General features: G+C 39.9%; 1 protein-coding gene across 2 annotated transcripts in view; it reads right to left on the reverse strand.

The window, feature by feature from the left end:
• The window catches only part of cntn1a (contactin 1a), a 169,980-nt gene that overhangs the window by 65,454 nt on the left and 84,810 nt on the right, over positions 1-19,716 (reverse strand). For both annotated transcript variants that reach the window (XM_057835694.1, XM_057835695.1), the window contains one exon: positions 4,526-4,667. In XM_057835694.1, coding sequence (XP_057691677.1) covers positions 4,526-4,592 — 67 coding nt within the window. In that variant the 5' untranslated portion in view covers positions 4,593-4,667. The remainder of the gene's footprint in view (positions 1-4,525; positions 4,668-19,716) is intronic.

Below are 19,716 nucleotides of genomic sequence, written 5' to 3' on the forward strand. Positions count from 1 at the left end.
TTCGTTGGGCATTTTATGGCTGGATCGACTTATACTCAGGAGCGACTTGTAGTCCGAAAAATACGGTAATAAAAAACTAGCACATTTATATTTTGCATTTTGTTTTCTTACTGTACCGAAAATGAACCGAACCGTGACCTCAAAACCGAGGTACGTACCGAACCGAGATTTTTGTGTACCGTTACACCCCTAGTATATATGCTTCCCAGAGCAGTATTGTCCAGTCTGATAAATATCTGTTGTTATAATGTTTATGTCTAGTCTTGTAAATGCCAATTTAATTCCCCTTATTAAATTCATTGGAAGGTGCCATAGAAACCCATGTGTCTTCGAGCTGCTAACATGGCTTCCGTCGACACCCAACACTTGCTAGTGAGTGATATATAGGTTTGTTATTATCATGTCCGCAATCAAAAGACCATTCTGGATTAACAAGTTAACCCACATAAATTGCAAAAGTGTTTATCCTTATTTTTTCACTTGCTATTGAAACGTTCATACAGTGAAGAAAATAAGTATTTGAACACCCTGCTATTTTGCAAATTCTCGCGCTTAGAAATCATGGAGGTGTCTAAAATGTTCATCTTAGGTGCATGTCCACTGTGAGAGAGATAATGTAAAAGGAAAAATCCACGCATCAATCTAAATGAATGCTTCATACGGACCCACTCCTAGGTTTTTCCTGGCTGTGTGCTTTGGGTCATTGTCATGTTAGAAGAGCCAGGCACGACCCATCTTCAATGCTCTGACTGAAGGAATTAGGTTGTTCCCCAAAATCTCACAGTACAGGGCCCCAGTCATCCTCTCTTTAATACAGTGCACTCGTCCTGTCCCATGCGCAGAAAAACACACCCAAAGCATATTGATACCACCCCGATGCTTCACAGTAGGGATGGTGTTCTTGAGATAGTACTCAACCTTCTTCCCCCAAACACAGTTAGTGGAATTATGACCAAAAAGTTCTATTTTAATCTAATCTGACCACAAAACTTGCTCCCATGACTCCTCTGCATCATCCAAATGGTCACAGGCAAACTTCAGACGGGCCTCGACATGTGCTGGTTTAAGCAGGGGAACCATCCGTGCCATGCATGATTTCAAACCATGACGTCTAGTCTATTACTAACAGTAACCTTGGAAACGGTGGTCCCACGTCTTTTCAGGTCATTGACCAACTCCTGTTGTGTAGTTATGGGCTGATTCCTCACCTTTCTGAGGATCATTGAGACGCCACAAGGTGATATTTTGCATGGGGCTCCACTCCGATTGAGACTTACAGTCATGTTCAGCTTCTTCCATTTTCTAATGATTGCTCCAACAGTGGACCTTTTTTCACCAAGCTGCTTAGCAATTGCCCTGTAACTCTTTCCAGACTTGTGGAGGTGAAGAATTTTGTCTCTTGTGTCTTTGGACAGCTCTTTGGTCTTGACCATGTTACAAGTTTGAGTCTTACTGATTGTATAGGGTTAACAGGTGTCTTTATGCTTCCATCGACCTCAAACAACTGCATCTGATTCAGGATAATACATGGAGTGGAGGTGGACTTTTAATATTCGGACTAACAGGTCTTTCATGGTCAGAGTTCTAGCTGATAGACAGGTGTTCAAATAACTGTTTGCAGCAGTATCACACAAATAAATTGTTAAAAAAATCATGCATTGTGATTTCTGGATATTTCTCTTTAGATTATCTCTCTCACGGTGGACATGCACCAACGATGAAAATTTCAGATTCCTCCATGATTTCTATGTGGGAGAACTTGCAAAACAGCAGGATGTTCAAATACTTATTTTCTTCACTGCACGTTTTGCATTCCATAATGATAGCTCAGAATCCTGTGCGAGCTGTACTGCCGGGAGTATTTTTATGTATAGCAGATTCGCTTCATAACGACGACGCCCCCTGCTGATCATGGGGCAGCAAATACGGTTGCACGGATGAGCTTTAACCATGAGGAATATACTGTACACTCACCGGTCACTTTATTAGGTACACCTGTCCAACTGCTCGTTAACACTTAATTTCTAATCAGCCAATCACATGGCGGCAACTCAGTGCATTTAGGCATGTAGACATGGTTTAAGACAATCTCCTGCAGTGCAAACCGAGCATCAGTATGGGGAAGAAAGGTGATTTGAGTGACTCTGAACGTGGCATGGTTGTTGGTGCCAGAAAGGCTGGTCTGAGTATTTCAGAAACTGCTGATCTACTGGGATTTTCACGCACAACCATCTCTCGGGTTTACAGAGAATAGTCCGGAAAAATAAAAAATATCCAGTGAGCGGCAGCTCTGTGGGCGGAAATGCCTTGTTGATGCAAGAGGTCAGAGGAGAATGGCCAGACTGGTTCGAGCTGATAGAAAGGCAACAGTGATTCAAATAACCACCCGTTACAACCAAGCTAGGCAGAAGAGCATCTCTGAACACACCTTACGTCGAACTTTGAGGCAGATGGGCTACAGCAGCAGAAGACCACGCCGGGTGCCACTCCTTTCAGCTAAGAACAGGAAACTGAGGCTAAAATTTGCACAAGCTCATCGAAATTGGACAATAGAAGATTGGAAAAACGTTGCCTGGTCTGATGACTCTCGATTTCTGCTGCGACATTCGGATGGTAGGGTCAGAATTTGGCGTCATCAACATGAAACCATGGATCCATCCTGCCTTGTATCAACGGTTTAGGCTGGTGGTGGTGGTGTAATGGTGTGGGGAATATTTTCTTGGCACTCTTTGGGCTCCCTGGTACCAACTGAGCATCTTTGGAACGCCACAGCCTACCTGAGTGTTGTTGCTGACCGTGTCCATCCCTTTATGACCACAATGTACCCAACTTCCAATGGCTACTTTCAGCAGGATAGTGCGCCATGTCATAAAGCTGGAATCATTTCAGACTGGTTTCTTGAACATGACAATGAGTTCACCGTAATCAAATGGCCTCCACAGTCACCAGATCTCAATCCAATAGAGCATCTTTGGGATGTGGTGGAACGGGAGATTCGCATCATGGATGTGCAGCCGACAAATCTGCCTGTGTGATGCCATCGTGTCAATATGGACCAAACTCTCTGAGGAATGCTTCCAGCACCTGTTGAATCTATGCCACGAAGAATTGAGGCAGTTCTGAAGGCAAAAGGGGGTCCAACCCGTTACTAGCATAGTGTACCTAATAAAGTGGCCGTGAGTGTATATATTTTTAACTTTTTAAAATTCAAGACTAAACACAAATATTATAACACCTAATATATATCAAACCGTACAATATTGCACCAGAAACCAAATTTATATTTTTTTCAGCTGACTACCTGAGGTACGCTTTAGATGAAACTTTAATGTCTGGTTGATGCAGATGCTGTGATCAAACCCATAATACAATATTTATGCCATTATGCTATGCTTGGTGATGTTGTGTTATGTTAAGTTATATTTTGTAACATCAAGTTAAATTTCATTGCATTCCATTGTGTTACATTGTGTTATGTAACACAAGGCAGTGTTGTGTTTCCTTGTGTTGCTTATGTAGCTTTACATTGTGTTATCGATGACGTGATAGACTATTTTATGTTACTTTACCCTGTTACGCTGTGTAAGGTTGCATTGTTCATATTAAGTGTGTACTCATCAGTTACTCATGTTGATGTAATGTCATGACATGTTACTTTATGTGACAGGTATTGTATTGACACCGACAAGGCATAGCGATAAAATGTGACGTGATACGATTGTCAGGCTGCAGGCTACAAATACTCTCGGCCGACAGACTGTTAAGTCAAATACCTCACATTAACTTCAAGCGAATCAATTAGAATGTGGCACAATAATCAATAATGTGAGTGCAAGGTGTGACAAACATTGCTTTCTAGGTTAGCACCATTGTGCTTCTATTGAACTATAGGTAACGATGGCTGCACAGCGCTGTGCGTGTGCTTGACTTTTGTTTTTGCCATCAGACTAGCGATCAACATTCATCCTTCATCCTCCAAGAAATGTCAAGCCAATGTTCTTGAGTTGCACTCACATCGCCGTTGGCTATTGCCTTTTTTGATGCATCGGCGCTTTATGGGCTCTACTTTTGATGTACTCTACAGAGAAGGACGTCTTTGTGCAGTAGATCTACACAAAATCATAGTATAATGTATAACCAGAACTGGTGCCATAGTGGAGGAAAAATATAAATGATTTATTGGGTAGAACAATGATTTGAATCTGGAGACTCATGAATATTGCTCCATGGTTGTTGTTTATCTGAAATCAATGGGATAGCTCCAACTAATAGCTCAAGGTACACCAAGGAGACTGTATGTTTTTCAGACAGCCCGTTTTCCTCACTCGATGTTTTATGTCCACTTGGCTTTGTTTCCAGTATGGCTGATTGCACTGCACTTTGGAAATAATAGAGGTACAGGATGCTTGGGCGTCCTAAGCAGTGTGCAGGTTTGATATTGTTAGTTTTTGTACATGTTAGAAAACCTTTCAGGCTTGAGAATTGCACATGACTATCACTTTTACGTAGTGTGCATAGTACTGACCTGCAGGGGAGCCGGAGAGCAGCAGCAGTAGAAAGAGGAGCAGGATGAGGTTTGGCATAATGCCCATGTGACAACCGCCTGGTGAAAGGGGCTTCAGCTAGACACTCTGATGATGGAACATTAGCAGGACTGCCTGGTTCTCCTTTATGAAACAAAGGAAAGAACATTTAGCAATAAATCAAGAGAATAATTCAAGTTTTTGATGACAAACCATATTAAAAGAAATTGTAATATCAAATATTATATAATGTAAATGTATAATTTATAATAATTTATACTTATAATTAGGGCTGTCAAACGATTAAAAATTTTAATCGATTTAATTACAGCTTAAAAATTAATTAATCGTAATTAATCGCAATTCAAACCATCTCTAAAATATGCCATATTTTTCTGTAAATTATTGTTGGAATGGAAAGATAAGACGGATATATACATTCAACATACTCTACATAAATACTGTATTTGTTTATTGTACCAATAAATCCACAAATGGCATTAACATTCTTTCTGTTAAAGTGATCTACGGATAGAAAGACTTGTAGTTCTTAAACGATAAATGTTATATTTACAAGTTATAGTAATTTTATATTAAAACCCCTCTTCGTGTTTTCATTTTAATAAAATTTGTAAAATTTTCAATCAAAAGTAGAGTTAATATAATAATAAGAAGAATAAAAATAACAATAACAAAAATAGAGTGACCAAAGTCTAAGTTTTACGTGTATTTTGCATAGCTATTTTGATATGGAATGCCATTTCATTTTGCATTGTTGTTTAGCTGTGTGTCAGAATAGGGCCTCATTACTATAGACTGTAGACTGAAGTGCTTTTCTTTTTGTGAACATTATTTTTTTTGGGCGAGATAGGAATATTATTTTTGTTGTGTTTTCACTAAACGATATTTACAGTGGGGAGAACAAGTATTTGATACACTGCCAATGGGAAAACCCATTGGCAGTGTATTCTCCCCACTGTATGTTTGTTGTGAAGGAGTTGCCAATAAACGACGCGGTCCAAAGAACGCCTGTGTCCACTCGCCTATACTGTATAACATATATCTGTACATATCTTACCCAAAAAACAACAAGAGACATAATTGCCACTAAAATAAAGAAAACTTACCGAAATATGTCTGGAGCACAAAAGGCAATTTGCATTGCATTGTGAATACAGCATAAACGTCTCACAACTACTAATTCTCCCACGTTTAGAAGAAATAACATGAGTATGGAACGGCGCTGCCCCCAAGCGGCTGGTGGCATTCTCTTCACTCTTAATGTCCATAAACGGCTTCATTGTAATCTGTTTGAGGCAATATGTGAGATGGTCATTCACCCAAGCGCCTGCAGAGGGCGGCAAAACTCCATAACAACAAGGGATCTTTTCACTGTACTGTCATTTAAATCTGTTTGAGCGGGACATCTGCGTTAATTGCGTCAAATATTTTAACGTGATTAATTAAAAAATTTAATTAACGCCCGTTAACGCGATAATTTTGACAGCCCTACTTATAATGTAAATACTGTAAAAATGTTTTTATTTTTTATTATTATTATTACATTTTTTTTAAACACAATAATGATAACAAAACTCATACTAAATATTATTATAATTGATCAAGATTAATACCATAACTTTCATGCAACTTAAAAATTATTATGGTTTAGAATAATGTACGAATATTCTAAAGAATACACTTGTTGTCTTATTTAACAAAAATGATTATGGTTTAGAATAATGTACGTATATTTTAAAGAATTCACTTGTTTTCTCATTTAACAAAAATACAGTACATTACATATCTGTAAAATCATGCATACTTTGAACATTACCCAGATAGCAGACCGACATTGAATAAACGTTGATTTTCCATCAAAATCATCAGTATGGTTGACATCAAAATTTTTTAATTCAAGTGACGTTGAAACAACGTTGTTCTTTGGTATGTCAGGCGATGGTTGGGTTAACATTGTTTTATAGTTGATGAACTAATGATGACAAATGCTAGTATTTGATTTATGATTGACCGGAAAATATGATGGAAAAGTCATTGAATTATGGATGAGCGTGCATTTTGGTCGAAAACATAACATTCAGCGTTGTTCCAGTATTATTAAAAAAGATGCACCGATACCGATACTAGTATCGGCAGGGGGCGTCGATCCGGCCCGAAATGGTGGTATCGGTATCGGCGAGTACCAACAAAGACGGCGCCGATACCATTTACCGGTCCATTATTATAACATTTGACCACAGCCTTTTTCTCCTCCTGGCGCTCACTACACTCTGTCTCTGTGCTGTGTGATGACACGTGAACACCAAGCAGCTATCGCTATTGGCCTGCTCCAGACCAATGAGAGCGGGCCAATAGCCACTCCTGACCAATCAAAAGGGGGCTTTTTCATATGGACGAAAAACAAACCAGGAAATATGGCGGCGGTCGGGAACTATTTCCAAATAGAAATCCCGTCGATTAAAATCAATGGCTGCATGCATGATTTGCGGCCTGAAAGTTTGGAGATGTGGAGTTATATCGGCCAGTTTCAATACCTCGAACTTGATAAAACATTTGAAGACGAAACGTGAACGAACACAACGAGTTTGAGCCTGCAACAGCAGGACTGCTATCCAGAGGAAGAAGGCCGCTGGACCGGAGCAACAATCTCTGGTCAGTTCAGTTCGTCTACTTTACTTTGTCTTTTACTGAAAGAAATGCCGCAGTAATTTGGGAAGTGTTTCCAAAGTATTGTTGCCACCCTTCAGAAATAGAAATAAGGGACTCCCACCTCCCGAAAAAAAGGAGAGACGGGATGCTGTGGTCAATTATTATTACTTATAATTGTTAGCGTCCGCAAATGCGGAAACAAGGTTGAACCTCGAAGCAGACAACAAGCGGGGGATACATAAAAGGGTTTAATGATTGCAAACAAAAAATAACACGCGATCGCGGGTTAGTAGAAATAACAAAAGGAGTCCGTGACAGCAGGTCGACGGACAAACTAAGACGACAGGCAGCGGTTACAAACGAGAGCAGCACACTAACAGAAAAACCCAATGCAGGGGCGTAACAAGCAAATGTAGCGAGACTGTTGTGCCAGATGTCAAAGGGCAATCAGCAAGGCAAATATCTCGGCAGCCTTCTCTGAGATCACCCGTGCTTAAATGCTGCGTTGATGAGCCTGCATTGGATTCAAGTGCCATGCCCCCACGCCCAGCAACAAAACACAATCTAACCAGCAGCAGAATGTGACAATAATTTCATGAAAGTTGCACTGTTTGGACTTTGAGAGGTTTAAAAAAGTTTATTCAGTTCATTCAGAGTTTATTATTATGAATTTATTTTTACTTTCTTACTGTTGGGCTAGTATTATACATGTTTTATTAATTTCACAAATTTAGCACTATTTTGGCCTTTGAGAGCCAAAGGTTTATTCAACTATTGTCTACTGGGGTTTAGTGTACTTTTTCCTATTTTGCAAAGGTAACCAACAGCCTGACAAAGCCTTGATAGCAATGATTTCACATCCAATTATGTAGCTCTTTGGAAAAAAAAAAAAAAAATATATATATATATATATATAAACGGGGTGGTATCGGTATCGGCCGATACTGCACAGCCAGGTATCGGTATCGGTATCGGTATCGGGGCCAAAAAATGGTATCAGTGCAACACTAATTATTAATAATCGAAATTGCATTTATTTATTTATTTATTTAAAGATTTCAACGTTGAAACAACATTAATTGAGAATGCAAAAGTGACATTGATTCAACGATATAAGATCGACAGCGGAATGTTGATCTAACATCTTTTCAACGTCGGTCTGCTATCTGGGTAACTTATTGTCATCATAAAACACAAAACCACACTTAAATTATCCGATTAATTTTCTTGCACACACAAAGAAATCTGTGGAATTATACATGAACAAATGTTTAAAAACAAAGCCCTTTTAAATATTAAACCAAAATGCATTTTGTAAATACAACAAAACTGTATTCAGGCAGTGATTCTGTGCCATAACACTAGGGGAAATACATATACTAGTACAAAGAGTGGTACACAAACACCACTTTGAGAATCGCTTCCCTAAACGATGATGTTTCATTGTCAAACGTCTTCCATTTTCAAAAACATGATGGTCCATAACTACGTATATAGCATGCCACTTTAACACCGCCCATCCCTGCATGCCAAGTCACTAGCATTTTCACGCTAACTGCTTCCTGTCAGCCTCCGAGGCTCAAACCAATTGACTGACACGTGGACCCTCGCCAAGGCAAACTGGCGGTTCGGCTGAGCAGACATCCCACTACTCCCCCAAGACGTTAACACCACGGAAATAACCAGCAGCGGCTCGCACCTCAACCCTACACACATATATGAAAAGCAACAGATGTGTAAGTGTTTAGCACTCAGCAAGCAAGCACTCAGAGAGACAATGTGAGGGATAATTAGGATTTCATAATAGGCGAATTAAATGTGGTGAGCCTACTACAATGACATTAATAACAGGAATTACAACAGGAATAATTTGTTATGGTATACTGCAATCACTTTCCACTGGCAGCAGGAGTTGCTGTCCATATCAATTTGACAGCAACCCTCAGCTTCGAGCGGCAATAAAAATATACACCTAATTGCATCCTCCACACTTCAAGATTCTTCTAAAGCAAGTTGACTCATAAAGTCGCAGTGGGAGTATAGGTTGAGATTCAGAACAATTGTACAGTATATTTAAGCTACTGGTACTGGATACATAAAATGTAAGACTGCATTTATATAGTGGTATGCAAAAGTTTGGACCCCCCCTAATTATTGTTCAGAATTTTCCTTTGTAAATCAATGTTTGGAACAAACAAAAAAAATCATTAAAATATATCATATAGAAGATGAACTCAATCATATTTGAAAAGTGAAATTAAGTTTGTAGGATAAACAGAAAGTCCGTAATAATTGTTTAAAAATAGGCCGGTGCATAAATTTAGACACCTTGACAGAATAACATTACCAATATATACAACCCCTAGCTAAAAGTATGGAATCACCAGTCTCGGACGAGCACTCACTCAGACATTTTATCATGTAGAACAAACTCTGATAAAACGCTTGAAAAAAAAAAAAAAAAAAAAATCGTTCAAAAGTGCAACTCTTTAGCATTCAGAAACACTCAAAGTAATGAATAAAAACATTGTGGTAGTCAGTAAATGTTACTTTTGTAGAGCAAGTGCAGGGGAATATATATATGGAATCACTCAATTCAGAGGAAAAAAATATGGAATCATGAGAAACAAAGAATTAACAATCAAAACACACCTCTAGTATTCAGTAGCACCACCTCTGGCTTTTATGACAGCTTGCAGTTTCTGAGGCATGGACTTGATGAGTATTCTTCATCAATTTGGTGCAAACTCTCTTTGATTGCAGTTGCCAGATCATCTATGCAGGTCAGAGCCTTGCTTTGGACCATTTTTTCCCCCCAATTTCCACCACAGGTTTTCAATAGGATTGAGATCTGGGCTATTTGCAGGCCATGTCATTGACTGGATTAGTCTTTCTCCAAGGAATGCTTTAACAGTTTTAGCTCTGTGGCATTATGCATTGTCATTTTGGAAAATGTCAAACATATTTTCAATTGAAGGGATAAGAAAGCTGTCTAAAATGTTAACTTATGCATTTATTGAAGATTTAACCACAGCCATCTCCCCAGTGCGTTTGCCTGACATGCAGCCCCATGTCATTAAGGACTGAGGGAATTTTGATGTTTTCTTCAGGCAGTCATCTTTGTAAATCTCACTGGAACAGCAACAAACCAAAGTTCCAGCATCACCACCTTGTCCAATGCAGATTCTTGACTCTTGACACCTTGTCCAATGCAGATTCTGGACTCTTGACACCTTGTCCAATGCAGATTCTGGACTCTTGACACCTTGTCCAATGCAGATTCTGGACTCTTGACAAGGTACATGATAAAATGTCAGACTGGTGGTTCCATACTTTTTGCTAGGGGTTGTAGTAGAGCCTCCTTTAGCAGAAATAACTGCCTTTAAACCAGGGATCGGGAACCTATGGCTCACGAGCCAGATCTGGCTCTTTTGACGGCTACAGCTGGCTCGCAGATAAATCTTTATTGAAAAAAAAAAAAAAAAAAAGTCCCCTGTCCTGTTTCAATATGACCGGCATTGCTAATTTGGTGCAGAAGAAGAAGTGGGCGAGCGTAAGGAAGGAGAGAGACAGGTGTAGAGAGAGAGTTGTGGGGGAGTGCTGTGTTGAGTGGCTGGGTGTTCCCCTCTGGTTTGGTTTTTGTTTGTGTTAATAAAGTCTCTGAAAAAATCTGACACATCGATGTGTTTTAATACACTACGCCATCTCCCCAAAGGAAGAACCGGATGTAGGAGAGATGACCGTTTTTTTCTCTCGCTTTGGATGAGTCAACAAACGTAAGCAACTTATCCCAGATCAGCGTGATTGCAGGGTTTTGACTGAAAGGGAAAACAAGAGGGGAGTATTTATTCAAGTCCTTCATTGAGTTCGCTAAAGAAAAAAAATCTACCGATGAATAAACTTTTGTGAACATGAAAAGAGACTCATCCTAAGTTTCTCAACGCCTGCATGAAGCTTAACCCCACTAAGTATCAACCAGACTACAAAGCCATCAGCAAAACCATGCAACACCAGAAGTCACATTAATGGTAAGAAATACTCGTCACTGATTAGCAACAGCATAACAATGTTATCAAAATCAATTCAGAGACTTGTTGTACTTTAAAAGTGTTGGAATTACATAAAATGCACGCATTACTTGTATTTTTAATTTTAAACCTATTGTATGGCTCTCACGGAATTACATTTAAAAGTATGTGGTGTTCATGGCTCTCTCAGCCAAAAAGATTCCCGAACCCTGCCTTAAACACTTCCCATAGCTTCCAATGAGGGTCTGGATTATTTTTGACCATTCATTTTTACAAAACATTTCCAGCTCAGTCAGGTTTGATGGCTACTGAGCATGGACAGCCAGCTTCAAAGCAGACCACATATTTTCATAATATTCATGTCTGAGGACTGAGATGGCCATTCTAGAATGTTGCACTTGTTCCTCTGCATGAATGCCTTAGTAAATTTGGAGCAGTGTTAAGGTCATTGTCTTGTTGAAATATCCAACCCCTGCGTAACTTCACTTTGTGACTGACTCTGGAATATTGTTTGCAAGAATCTGATGGTATTGACTGGAATCTATAAGACCTTCAACTTTAACAAGATTGCCAGTGCCTGCGCTGGACACACAACCCTATAACATGATGGAACCAGGACAAAGTTTTACTGTGGGTAGCAAGTGTTTGTCTTGGAATGCTGTGTTCTTTATACGCCATGCATACCGCCCCTTGTTTTATGCCCAAAAACTTCAATTTTGGTTTCATCGGTCCACAGAACTTTATTCCAAAATGAGACTGGTTTATCCAAATGTGCTTTGGCAAATCTCATCTACCATACAGCATCTCCTTGTGCAAACACAATGAATAGTTGACTGATGCATAGTGACACCATCTGCAGCAAGATCATGTTTTAGGTCTTTGGAGTTAGTCTGTGGGTTCACTTTGACTTTTCTTACCATCCTTCGCCTCTGCTTATCTGAGATTTTACTTGGCTGCCACTCCAAACCTTAACTTGAACTGTGCCTGTGGTCTTCCATTTCCTTACTATGTTCCGAGCAATGGAAACTGACAGCTGGAATTTCTGCGACAGCATTTTGTATCCTTCCACAAAACTATCATGTTGAGTAATCTTTTCTTTCAGATCATTTGACAGTTGTGTTGAGGCTCCAATGTTTCCACTCTTCATAGATGATGCAAAGAGAACAATTTGCCATCTTAAATAGAATGAAGGGAACATTATCTTTTCTAGAATTTACTGTTTGTTTGTATTACTCAAACACACCCAATATAAAATAAATATCACTTATACCATAGTTTAAGGAAAACAAGCAGAATATAGGGCATAAGAGATACATGACGTCATTTTTCGATCATTTCCATCCTAAGCATCACCGTTTTCCTTGTTTCAACACCTGCACTAACTTTCTTGGAACCCAGGCTGATTTCTCTCACAAGAAAATATGCCATGCCTCCGTCTTGCGGGAAAACAAACTGCGGCGCTGTCATAAATCGTGGTATTTTGAGCATGTCGTTGGATGTGTAAACAAATGACTGGTCAAATTTTACACTAAATGTTGAAAAGATCGTGTGTCGAAACGATCGCATGTCGAGTTATCACTGTATATACTGGTGTAAAGCATAAGCATAGGCTGTGTCCAAAGGTAGTGTGCAAAATGGTCCAATATAGGTACAGTACATGGTTTCAACACAAGTCCAATTGGTGTCCCATCTTGTGTTGATTATAGTGTCGAAGGAACACAACCCTATTGATTCGTTGTGCTGGGCCTGATGTGTCAGTGAGTGCAGACTCAGAGGAGGTGTGACTGCACAAAATGATTGAGATTTTAGTGGCCCCTGAGCAAAGACAAATGGAGTCCTTTTACAGCCTCTGGATAATGATTCACCATTCCAAAAAGGCTCTTATAAATAATCAAAAGCATAAATGCACAGAAAACACATGCCTATAACAAACAATTTTACATGTATTTTTTTTTTTTTATCCTTTGAAAAGCAATTTTTGTTTCTGAAGATTCTGGTTTGTTTAGCGAATTGAGATCAGGCATCTTTGGTTGAAAATCCATCAAAATCTGCAACTTTCTTCCTTTTTTCTAAACCACTTAAATCAATAGCGCTTTGAACAGAGCGAAAATCCTGTTTCCACATGACGACCACACATGTAGAATGAAGACAAAAAAAGTGTTTGCCATGAAACTCATGTGACCGTTCTTCTTGTCCAATGTGTTCATCTGCTCGGATACAGAGGAGCTGGCGTCTCCTAGCAACACCATCCAAAAAGGAGCAATTTAGTGTACTGTGGTGCGGTGGTAATGAAACTATGCAAACAGTCATTTACAGCCTGATGACCTGCCACTGCCCATCTATTCATCACGTTTCTTTTGAAGTCCTGTAAAGCTGTTGTGCATATTACGACTCTGCCTCATTCATTTTCTTCCTCTCGTCTCCTCAGCTCGCCAGGCTGCCGAAAACAAGTCGTGTCCCGGGCATGAATCATACATGACGGTAATAGATGCACTTAAGAGATTAGGGGAGATGACAGGCAGCCTCGTTTTTACGTCGGGGAGCCCGGAGAGGCGGCCAATCTCATCCATCACATTAGGAGCAGCCAGCGAATGGATACGGTAGAAGAAGGAAGACAGCGTGCTCTTATAATCAGTATTAATTTAATAGGAGGCCTCCATCTTGGAGCTCAACCTCTCGTCGTCACGCTAACTCAACGGGCCTAAATGTGACAGCAACCTCAAATGCTGTCATTTCTACACCACCCATGAATCACACCGAGGGCAATGCCACACTGATTTACAGATTTTGGTGACTTTTCTTTTTTCCACCGATGCCTCAGCCTCCAGCTGTAGTCTGCTCGGATCATTTCAATCAATACTTCTTTCAGTCCTTACAGAATTTCCAACCTGATTGCGCTGGGATCAGAAGTCATATTATATCAAGAGGTGGCCGCCTAGGGGCAAATTCTGGGATTCTGAAGCATCCCTCCACTGACCATAACTGTCATTTATACTTGTTATCATGACCCCATAACCCCCTTATGTTGCCAGCCTGAGAAGAACCCCTCCTCCTTTTATGATAACCGGGTGGAGTTATAACCATTCCTTATCAGCTAAGCAGCTTCAGAATGTTGGGGGAAGGGGAAGCATTTGAAGGGTTCAGCCTTGGAAAAACAAGCCCTTCCGACGACCCCCCAACATCCCATTGAGCTTCACACACAATCATTAACATCAGATTTGCAGTAATCCGTGCGAGAAGAAGCAGCCAAGATGGGGTTAAAGCTAGATTGTTCCTAATCAGTAGTGGAATGGAAGACGTGTACTGCTTAGAGACATTCCATGAAAACATATCTCCAATTTATGATGAAATTGACTTTCTGTACTTTTAAAAGTGTGCAACTACACAAAGTTAATATTCTGAAGGGAGTATGTATCTTTAACTGACACAAATTTAAGTGAAGAACTGCGCTTCCAATGGCACTGTAGAGAAACAACTATTCTAAACATGCTATACAATGCCATGTTTTTTTGTATGTTTGTTTCTTTGTATCTTTTTACAAGGGCAGTAAAGTTAAATCATGGGGAAAAAGTCATTTAAGGAGTAGAAATGAAAAATTAAGTAGAAAATTCCTCATATTTCTCATAGTGAGTGATTTGAAAGATATGTAATCAGTTTTTTCGTTTAGTTATCGGATTGGGCTGTTTTCTTAACATATAGTGAAGGAAAAATCTCTTGACACACCCAACGAAACAGGAAATCATTAAAATCTTAAAAAACATTTCAGTCAGATTTTGACAAATCTCAGATGGGAAAAAAAATGTTAAACAACTAAACAAACAAACTAAAACAAAACAAACTAAAGACAGGGGAATTGAAAAGCAAACAACTGCTGTAGGAGTGGGATATGGAAAGGATTCAAATTGATTGTTGAAGATGCTATACGGAAAACTGTCGGCTTCGCTGAATGTAAATGAATGTGGCGCTTTGGTCTCATACAAGAAATATATTTAACAAACTTTTCCAGCGTTATTTTGTTGTGTAAATGCATTTATAATGATCATAAAAGTATGTAGACTATTTAAACATTGAGGAAACTTTTTTTCTGACAACTTGAGATTAACATACATGTGAAATTCACTATCCACCTGTTAGGACAGACACGCAAATAGAAAAAGATAAATGTTTATTGAATATCCATCTTACAGTCTTGTTTAACTGGAAAAATTTGTTACAAAAGACAGGCTTTAATTTTTTATCATTGTGCATATACAGTGGGGCAAATAAGTATTTAGTCAACCACTAATTGTCCAAGTTCTGCCACTTGAAAATATTAGAGAGGCCTTTAATTGTCAACATGGGTAAACCTCAACCATGAGAGACAGAATGTGGAAAAAAAAAACAGAAAATCACATTGTTTGATTTTTAAAGAGTTTATTTGCAAATCATGGTGAAAAATAAGTATTTGGTCGTTACCAAAAGTTCATCTCAATACTTTGTTATGTACCCTTTGTTGGTAATAACGGTGGCCAAACATTTTCTGTAACTCTTCACAAGCTTTTCACACACTGTTGCTGGTATTTTGGCCCATTCCTCCATGCAGATCTCCTCTAGAGCAGTGATGTTTTGGGGCTGTCGTTGGGCAACACTGACTTTCAACTCCCTTAACAGATTTTCTATGGGGTTGAGATCTGGAGACTGGCTAGGCCACTCCAGGGCCTTGAAATGCTTCTTACGAAACCACTCCTTTGTTGCCCTGGTTGTGTGTTTCGGATCATTGTCATGCTAAAAGACCCAGCCACGTCTCATCGTCAATGCCCTTGCTGATGGGAGGAGATTTTCACTCAAAATCTCTCAACAAATGGCCCCATTCATTCTTTCCTTTACACAGATCAGTCGTCCTGGTCCCTTTGCAGAAAAACAGCCCCAAAGCATGATGTTTCCACCCCCATGCTTCACAGTGGGTATAGTGTTCTTTGGATGCAATTTAGTATTCTTTCTCCTCCAAACACGAGAACCTGTGTTTCTATCCAAAAAGTTCCATTTTGGTTTCATCTGACCATAACACATTCTCCCAGTCCTCTTCTGGATCATCCAAATGCTCTCTAGCGAACCGCAGACGAGCCTGGATGTGTACTGGCTTCAGCAGGGGGACACGTCTGGCAGTGCAGGATTTGAGTTCCTGGCGGCGCATTGTTTTACTTATAGTAGCCTTTGTTACTGTGGTTCCAGCTCTCTGTAGGTCATTCACTAGGTCCCCCCGTGTGGTTCTGGGATTTTTGCTCACCGTTCTTGTTATCATTTTGACACCACGGGGTGAGATCTTGCATGGAGCCTCAGATGAAGGGAGATTATCAGTGGTCTTGTATGTCTTCCATTGTCTAATAATTGCTCCCACAGTTGATTTCTTCACACCAAGCGAAGAGTGAAGAGTTACAGAAAATGTTTGGCTCAGTTATTGCCAACAAAGGGTACATAACAAAGTATTGAGATGAACTTTTGGTATTGACCAAATACATATTTTCCATTATGATTTGCAAATAAATTATTTAAAAATCAAACAACGTGATTTTGTTTTCTTTTTCATATTCTGTCTCTCATGGTTGAGGTTTACCCATGTTGACAATTACAGGCCCCTCTAATGTTTTCAAGTAGGAGAACTTGCACAATTGGTGGTTGACTAAATACTTATTTGCCCCAATGTATGCACCGGCATCATCACAAACGTGATCACACACAACGCAACCACGCATCGCATCGCTGCATTTCCTCCTTCTCCTGAGTCCTCACAAATAAAACGTTTTTAAAAAATCATTTTTTTTTTTTCAGCCTCGTGCCTACAAATCAAACATAAAATTTCGGGGGTTTTCGGGCTCGGGCAAGCAAATCAAGGTAATCAATCGGGCTCGGGCGCATCGGGCTTTCATACCCACGGTCCAGTTGGGTCGGGCTTTTTAGTCCCGATCTAACTTCTTGCTTCATGTAATGTTAGCATACCATACACCTATTCAGCCTGTTGTTCTCTACTGTATTTTAAATTGCCTTTCAAGATGACATGTCCGTTCTTGGTACTGGATTCTATCAAATAAATTTCCCCCAAAAAATGAGACCTATACTCCGATTGCGACTTATATATGTTTTTTCCTTTTCATTGCGCATTTTTTGACTGGTGCGACTTATACTCAGGTGCGACGAATCGTCCGAAAAATACGGTGTATACTTAACCATAAATTTTAATCATAAATTATCAAATGACTCAAGATATTCTACATTTTCTGATTATAAACATTTCTGGGGTCCAGTGGATTAAAACTCAAGGCTGAATACACTACCTCAGGCAATGGGAAATGAATCAATAACCTCATTTTGAAGCCATCTTCTCACTCCTGACACCTGATAGTAATGTTAAAGCGATGAAGCTGCCTTCCATTTCACGCTGTATTGGATTTTATTTTTACCACAACCTACCAAGCATTGCACGAAAGTCTCACTCGTGAATTATTGATGGTCATAAGCATTGATTCCCAAACAGTGTTCTTCGGTCTGTCGGGAGACAATGAGTGAAACGCCATATGAGATTAAGTATCAACTGACTGGGTGACAGCAATACTAGAATAAATGTACTGCATAGCGATTCGGGAGAGAGTTGCCGCTGATTACCTCAGCAAGGAAGTTCTCATTCTGGGCATGTTTTTAGCAGAATCATACAAAACAAGTCACCGGATTTCTACAAAATTGTGCCAAGGGATGGTTTATAGACCAGGAAATATGGTACACGTTTGCATCCAGATATCAACATTTGAAAGGATACCCACTTTTTTTATACCCCAATATTAACAGCAAAATCACTCGAGCACCACTATAACTAAAAGCCCAGACGATAAAGTATTCCTGATGTAATCCATCCCCTCCAATATTGACATCTCCAATGAAGACACATGCTGACTTTAAAGGGAAAAATATTAATTTTGTCACACCAATTAGCCTTAGTTGCACTTATTGACAAATTGAGATTATGGATTAGACGAATAATGACCAAAGTAATACGGTAATAAGAGTGTTGTTTTCATCAACAATGATAACGAAAATATTTCATCAACGAACAATTTTTTGATTACGATATCACGATGACGCGCTGAAAATGTCTCTTGGGAGACTAAAACATAACGAGATGGATGCCAGTTATCTGACGACATGATAACAAGATGAAAATTTGCCATACCATATTTTTCGGACTATAATGCCCCTTTCCCACTGAAACTAGTGGGTCAACGCGCGTTTTTTCCAAGCCGATGCAACCCACTAGCAATTGGCATTTGGCACCTTTCCCACTGACAAAAAAAAAAGCCGTGTCTTTTTCCCCCCCCCCACCCGTCTAACCCCCCACCCCTCCTCAGCCTTGCGTAAGGTTACGTGACATCACCACGCTAAAATGCGCGTCGACAATTCATTCAGATCAAGGAAGTAAACAATGCAGAGCAACATGTAAGCTTCCTTTCAGTTTGTGTTCTCCGTTTTCATGCTTTTTACTGCCCTAAAAATGATCGAAATGCAACAAAGGATCAACACTCTGCTTGTGCTGAAGCAACGTAGGCGACGTGAATTCTTCTTCTACTAGCTTTGTTGTTAGCATCGACGTAACTAAGGTTGTGGGGCGTGTTAAATGGGAGGCGACTGGCACGTTGTTATGACGCATCACGTAAGAGCCTACGTCACCAGGTAGATTAGGGTGTTGACTGTTGACCCGGGGTTTTGCTTTCACACTGCAAGACGATCAGAGCCGAGGTGATTTTAACGCGGGTCGCTTGGCGGGTTGATTGACACGGGTCGAGGCTGGTCGCTGCACCTTTCCCACTGCCACCAAAAGCCGATTGTTAGTGGGTTGACACGGGTTTTTTGGCCAGTGGAAAAGGGGTGTAAGTCACAGTTTTTCTTCATAGTTTGGCTGGAGATGCGACTTATACTCAAGAGCGACTTATGTGTGAAATTATTAACACATTCTGATCTCATTATATATGTTATTTTGTTGTTTTGGAGTGACACTGACGGTTTGGTAAACTTGTTAGCATGTTCTTTATGCTATAGTTATCTGAATAACTCTTAATAGCTATGGCCACGTTCGCGTTCTGCCTTTGGCAATGTGTGTTCAATTGTATTATTGACTTTTTTATATTGAAATGCATGCTTTTAGTTTGTGGCGCTTTCACGCCCAAGTGGGGGCACACTCGCACTTGTTTACGTGAAGAAGAGCGCTCACACGCCAGAAGAAGACTGACAGCTACGTAGCGTCTCTAAGCGAGTGGGCGCGAGAGAGAGAGAAACAGGGTTGCGAACCTACGTTCATTGTTTATACTTTTAAAATACCTCGACAGAGGCAACGCCTGTGTGTTGTGCGTTTTCCACCCGCGATCGGACACTTAGAGCCAGTTGTGTGGTTGTTTGAACGATGTGCCAATGCTAGCGAACGCATGCTAACCGTTTGTGTCATTGCTGTCATAGCACCTAATTATCATTTA

Source organism: Corythoichthys intestinalis, chromosome 5 (assembly GCF_030265065.1).
Source record: "Corythoichthys intestinalis isolate RoL2023-P3 chromosome 5, ASM3026506v1, whole genome shotgun sequence".
Taxonomy (NCBI): Eukaryota; Metazoa; Chordata; class Actinopteri; order Syngnathiformes; family Syngnathidae; genus Corythoichthys; species Corythoichthys intestinalis.